Source organism: Neophocaena asiaeorientalis, unplaced genomic scaffold (assembly GCF_003031525.2).
Source record: "Neophocaena asiaeorientalis asiaeorientalis breed wild unplaced genomic scaffold, Neophocaena_asiaeorientalis_V1.1 scaffold473, whole genome shotgun sequence".
NCBI classification, from domain to species: domain Eukaryota; kingdom Metazoa; phylum Chordata; class Mammalia; order Artiodactyla; family Phocoenidae; genus Neophocaena; species Neophocaena asiaeorientalis.
In genome coordinates this window covers 117,624-124,361 of record NW_020174935.1, presented here as the reverse complement: position 1 = coordinate 124,361, position 6,738 = coordinate 117,624, and the positions used below count along the sequence as shown (strand labels likewise).

The 6,738-nt window shown below is 49.9% G+C and overlaps 1 protein-coding gene across 1 annotated transcript in view; it reads left to right on the top strand.

Annotated features, from left to right (window-relative positions):
* CACNG2 (calcium voltage-gated channel auxiliary subunit gamma 2) overlaps positions 1 to 6,472 on the top strand; it is a 120,244-nt gene extending 113,772 nt beyond the window's left edge. Inside the window, exons 5-6 of the mRNA XM_024761513.1 lie at positions 1,666 to 1,719; positions 6,238 to 6,472. Of these exons, the coding sequence (XP_024617281.1) occupies positions 1,666 to 1,719; positions 6,238 to 6,472 (289 nt within the window). The remainder of the gene's footprint in view (positions 1 to 1,665; positions 1,720 to 6,237) is intronic.
* Positions 6,473 to 6,738: the final 266 nt, after the last annotated feature.

Genomic DNA, 6,738 nt, shown 5'->3' with positions numbered 1-6,738 from the left:
TGGGGGGTGAGGGGGAGGAAACGAAACCATCCACGGGGGACAAACCTTCCAAAAGCAAAAACAACAAAAAAAGAGAAAAACATAAGTAAATTAAAAAAAAAAAAAGAACAACTTATAAAAGGAACAAAGAAGCAAAACGGTAGAAAATGTGCAAAACTATAAACGAGGGAAGGAAAAACAAACTTTAAAAAAAGCAAGAGAGGATAAAAATTAAAAATAGAAAATAAATCTAAACGAAAATGCATGATTTCCCATGTACCATTATTTTAACGTTTAATAAAAACCAATTTAAATGAAAACATACAAGGGAACCAAGATAATATTAAAGCAAAAAAAAAGGAGAAGGAACAGAAAGGAAGGGAGATGTTCTTTGCATTTATCAGGGGTTTATGTTACTTTTTTTTTCATGCGGAAGAGTTACTTTTCTGTTCCCTTTAACCCCAAGCTGGCTCTGCCTCCCTGGGTGAGTGGGGGGGTGGAGACTCAGGGGCCCCGGGGCCAGGTGAGCCTCCCGGTCACTGCCAGGTCCCTGGAGCTTCTGCATGGGTGCCCTAGGAACGCTAGGTGGCTTGCAAGCCGGCTCCACCCAGCATTGATGGGGCAATTGTAAGCCTCCAGGTGACCCAAGAGTCCCTGGTCCCTCCTGTCCGAAAGGTGCCTGGAGGGGGGTGCACCTGGGGCTTGTCCGGCCCCAGGGTTCCCAGTCCTTAATGGTCCTTAACCCACTGTGATGACTTCCTAGGCCTTGAGGGAAGGGAAGGAGAGGAGATGGCTGCTGGTGGCTTGCAGAGATGCCTGCAAAACCCCGGAATCCTCAGGGTGAGCCTCTTGGGGTCACTGCCCCAAGCTCCTGTCTTGGGGGCAGGAGATGCCCACCCCCCGGGGGATATAAAGCATCTCTCCCTCCTCACCCCTCACCTCAGGGCCATGCGATGACCCTGGGGCGATGGTGGACCCCCAGACTCATAAGCCCCCAGCCCCTTGGGAGGGGGGTTCACAGACCCTTTGGGGGTCCTTGGACTCACTGAAGCCCCCTCAGGGCCCAGCGGGTCCAACAATGACACTGCAAAAAGGTTTCTTTTTACAAAAGAAAAAGGAAAAACAAGTGGTGATTTTTTTTAATAAAAAAACCACAGACTATAAATAAATGTAAATATATAATAAGTGGATTTACTTGCAAGAAAATCAGATAGTATTTTTCTTTTAATTCTTTTCCAGCTTTAAACTGTGAAAACAAACAAAAAAAATGGGGTGGGGTGGGGGACTTAAAATTTAGCAGGGAACTTGTAAAGACAAAACAGAAAACAAATATACAAATCCATTTTAAGAAACAAGCAAACAAGCTGCTGTGAGAGATGAGAGCTGGGCTTCAAGCAGGAGGGAGAGGAGAAAGGCCCCAGGGAGCTGCACGGGGCTGATAGAAAAGATCTCCTCCTTACTCCAGGAAAGTGCTACTAAAGTGAAAGAGAGAGAAGCGGTCTACACAAATGAGATTGCAGACCCCACTCTCTTGCACACAGCCACGCACACACACACACACACACACACACACACACACGCATGCACAGTCCTCGAAGCCCAGCACTGGAATCACTCATGGGGACACACAGTCCATCCCCTTCCATCCCCTTCCCCAACCAGAGGCAGGATTCAGAGAAGACTGACTCATGCCCACCAAAGCCATCGACGACAAAGCTCTATATCGGCCTTTATGCTTACGTGCGCACTCCCACCACACCACGGTCACACGTGCGCACGCGCGCACACACAAACACACACACACCGCTCGCATGCAAGGAAAGGGCACCAGTCTAGAATCCAGCTCTGGATTCTGGAATCCCTGGCTGTGTGGCTTCCCTGGGCCTCAGTTTCCCCCTGTGTAAGCATGTGGATTGACCCAGACGAAACTCCAAAGGCCCATTCTTCTTCTTGGTGTCGATGACTCTTAAGATCTGCCACCTGCCCAGAGGAAGATGCCAAGGAATGACCAAAATGGCTGCCATCCAGCCCCCAGACATTGAGAACATTCCCAAAACATCAGTCAGACACTCAGACACACACACACACACACACACACACACACACCACACACACACACACACACACCACACACACTCACACATACACACACCATATGCCTCCTCACTGTGCTCCCAACCCTCTGCCCCCGCATCCAGTGTCAAAGCAAAAATACACACATGTGAGCAAACGTCTTCTGCCGTTCAGAGAGGGAAAGGTACCAGAAGTCCCCAGAGCCACTCTTGACTTTGTGTCCCCTTCCTTGAATGCCATAACCCGGTCACAGGGAGCAGAGGGGACTTCCTTGGGAGAAGATGAGCCACCAGGCTTCCCCCACTGTCTTTAGAGGTCAGGGAAAAGGAGGGTCCTCCAAGGTTTGCTGGGAGGGGTGAAGGCTGAGGGATGGAGAGCAGAGATTCACAAAGTTTGGTCCCAGCATGAGGACCAACCCCCAAAGTTAAACTTAGACCACGGACTCAAGTTTGGGGGCATCCCATGTTGCTCCCCTTTCTTCCCAGAGCAGCAAGTCCACTTCAGAATGAAAGAAAGCCAATCACTTTCCCAAGCTCAGGTTTCAGCCCAGCCTGCCGGTCACTCTGCCGAAGGTGGGGCCTCTGCTGTCCCCATCAGCACGGCTTGGTTGGTCTCTTTCTTAACACTGGCCTGTCCTGAAGCTTCTTAGGTTGAGGTCTGGGGAGTTGGGGGGAGTGGCTGGAAAAGTTTTGGGGGCTTGCCCACTCTCAGCTGCCATTTCCATCTCTTGTCTGGGAAAGGAAAGCTCTTTTCTCAGGTCAGTAGCAGCTGGGACCCTAAATCCAGCCTGAGCCACAAGACAGAACATCTGTCTGCCAGCCCAGAAGTGCACAGGGGGCCCCGGGAGCCCCAGGACAGAGCCATGGCGGCCAGTGCCAGGTGTGGTGGCCACCCAGTATTTCTCAGTCTGGACAGAAATCACAATCTCTCCCTCCCCACTTCAACCTTGCCCACTGCCCCCATCAGATCCCAAACCTGAAAGGATCAAGGACTAGAGAGAAGGGAGAAAGAAAGAAAACAGCAAACGCACGGGCATGGTCCAAAGAGGAAAATTGGTCCCAGTTCTCTGAGTTCTGGCAGAGTGTCTGGGATGGCAATCAGCGCTTCTTCCCAGGCCATGAGACCCGGGGCCTGGGTACCCTTGAAGAAGGCCAACCAGGTGTGGGGTGAAAGGGCTAGGGGGCCTGGAGGGAAGGAGCTGTGTTCGGGACTGCAAAGGCGCCGTTTGCCAGGGTGGACGATTGCTCATGTCCAGCTCAAACCAGTCCAAGAAACCAACCTCCATTTTATTTTGTTGGTGGGTCCTTTTTTTTTTCAAACTGTTAACAGAAAAAAATTTTAAATAGCTGAAAACTAAAAAAAGAAAAAAAAAAGAAAAAAATCCTGGTACATGAAATAAAGATTTTTTTTATAGCTTGGTCCTCACTTTGGTGGATTTCTTTCATTGCTTTCCCAACTTCTGACATCTCATTTAGAACCACCCTAAAGCCGAAATCTGAGAACTCACATTCTCAGATTTCAGTTGAGGGATGGGAGGCTTAGAAGCCAGGCAGTAGAATAACCCTAGTCCCCAGGTCATGAGTTTCCTCTTAAATATCCCTTACTGATATTTGCACACCTCCAGTGACAGGGGGCTCACTCCCTCCTTAGGCAGCCCCAGCCCGTGCAGGGTAGTGCTCACTGGTAAAAGTCTCCTCCCCACAATGAATTTCAATCCACCTCTTCCTTTGACTCCAGCAACAATGAATGAATCCCTTCCCTTTTTAGCACAACAGTCCCTCCGATATTTGAAAGCCATGAGAATGACATCCTTGAGTTTTCAGTTTTACAATAAATCAGCCCCCATCAACATTCCGGTGACCCTCCAGGGTTTCAGTTTTCCCCGTGAAAGTGTGCAGCCTGTAATGGACATGACCCTGCCGCTGTACTTAGAGGGCCCCCGTACAGAGGTGCTCCTTGGAGGGGACTGTGGATTGGGAGACAAATGGGGAGGGTCTAGCAGGGGGCCTTGGGACTCTCCTAATGTGAAAGGCAAGATGAAATGTGTCTTAGTCTGCTCAAGCTGCTGTAACAAAGTACCACAGACTGGGTGGTTTAAACAACAGACACTTACTTCTCATTTATTTCTTAGACTTTCTTAGACTGGAAAGTCTAAGATCAAGGTGTCGGCAGATTCCATTCCTGGTGAAAACAATCTTCCTGCTTGCAGATGGCCACTTTCTCACTGTGTTCTCCTCACACGGCAGAGAGCGAGCTCTGGTCTTTCTTCTTTTATTATAAAGACACTAATCCCATCGTTGAAGCCCCACCCTCATGACCTCATCTGAAACCTAATTACCTCCCCAAAGCCCTGCCTCCAAATACCATCACATTGTGGGTTAGGGTTTCAATATATGTATTTTGGGGGGACACAAACATTCAGCCTTTAAAGGCGGCTAACCTCTCAGGAGGATCTGACCCTTGACCTGAGAGAAAGGCCCCATTTGAAGGCAGCTAAAGGACTAACCCACCAATATCTGGCCCTGTTCTGGGCAAACTGCCAGGGTCAGTTATTTGAAGGAAGGCTGTAGAAGAGATGGCACACAGAGCGGACCTGAGTGACACAGACCTAAGAGAAGGCCAGCCCCACAGCCCGGGGCCCTGGAAAGCTCCCCTGTAGAATTGGCCAACATTCACAACTCCCTGCTCCTCTCAAAATGCATTAAACACATTTAATTTAGTTCATTTGGACTTTAAAAACTGTCATATTGAATAGGATGGGTGGAAGGAAGGTGTTTCAAAATGAAACCAAGATTTTAAAAGCAGACACAAAAGTACTCAGCTGTTGGCAAATTATAAAATGCTTCTCCTCCTCCTCCTCCTAACAGGGACTTCCTGTGCCCAAATGCCCACCACCACCCTTACTGAATTTCTTATCTTTGACTCAGAAGGATGTAAATGCCATGACAAACAGGAAAAAGAGAAGCTGACCAAAGCTTGTTTAAAATGAAAACATTACGATACATCACTCTGAAAAGAGAAAAAACCTTCATTTTGTCCTCCTAACATCTACCATTGCAGACCAAAAAAAGCATGGAGGGGCTTCCCTGGTGGTGCAGTGGTTGAGAGTCTGCCTGCCGATGCAGGGGACACGGGTTCGTGCCCTGGTCTGGGAAGATCCCACATGCCGCGGAGCGGCTGGGCCCATGAGCCATGGCCGCTGAGCCTGCGCGTCCGGAGCCTGTGCTCCGCGACGGGAGAGGCCACAGCAGTGAGAAGCCCGCGTACCACAAAAAAAAAAAGGCATGGAGGTCTCATTCATTACAATGGGTGGGATCCACTGCCCTGGTTATTTTAATGTTTTCATCTGGAGAGCCAGAAGTGTGATCTATGAGGGGTAACCAGGTCACCTTAGATACAGCCATAACAACTCACAGTGATGGGGACCAGGGAGGGTCCCAGACGTCACAACCCCAGTCCTGACACAGACCAGGGCATCTTCATGAGCTCCAGGAGGTAGGGTCTCTGGGGACAAGACATTGTCTAAGATTCAGGGCAGGAAGCTTAGTCATTGTACAGCTCTCCTTGGGGCTCAAGAGAAAGGAGATGGCATGCAGAGGAGACCTGAGTGACACCTAAGACCTGAGGAGACCTAAGAGAAGGCCAGCCCTACACCCTGGAGCCCCCAGAAGACTCCCCTCTAGAATTGGCCAACATTCACAACTCCCTGCTCAATTCAGCCTTTGGGCCACACTGCCAAGCTTCCCATCAACCTCAAGCATCTCCTCCTCCAAGCTCACCCCTAACATTTGCTGGTCGCAGGACTTCCCTGACAGTCCAGTGATTAAGACTCTATGCTTCCAATGCAGGAGGTGTGGGTTTGATCCCTGGTCATGGAACTAGGATCCCACATGCCACATGGAGAGGCCATAAATAAATAAATTTTTTTTTTAATTTGCTGGTCCAAGGGCAAGAGTCAAATGGGGGCCCCCATACCATCAATCTAAATATTTAACAGCTACAAATCAAACTAACCGACTTTAAAATATGTTCCATCCTGACAAATCTATCTCCTTACGACATAAAATACGAGGTTTGAATTTAGAATTCTCACCCCCCTCTGAATTCTGTTCCCAAAAGTGGCACAGAGCAAGCCCACCCTGGCTTGGAGCCCACCGCCCAGCCCCCTTCCCTTCCCATCTCCAGCTCCCCCAGCGCATGCGGGGCCTCTCCTGAAAAGGGGATGCCATCCCAGCCTGCACATCCAAGTTCCAGCTACAGCGGCCTGAAACAGCGACTCCTCAGCCACTGTTCAGGCCAGTCCAACCTCAAGACAGATGGTGGCCAGCCCTGGAAGCTGGCTCAGGAGACTTTGGGCAGAAATTCTGAAAAGCAGGCGCCAGAGAGAAAGGGCTACAAGAGAGGTGTGGGCTCAGGGTGAGCACATCGCATTGGCCTGTGGACTCTTCCCCCCACAGGGAGGGGCATGGTGGGAGGAGGGCCAGAGCAAGGTCCCCTAAAGCCCAGGGCCCCTCTCGTCCATGTCTGGGGGCAGCTTATCCTCTCTCTGGCTCTTGAATATAGATCTCAGGGTACAATCCAAGGGCTTCTACTCCCTGAGGGTCAGATAAGGGGATGTAGAGCTCAGAAGACCTATCCCTTCATGGGAAAAAGGTACTATTTAGAGCCCAGAAAAGTCAAGCAACT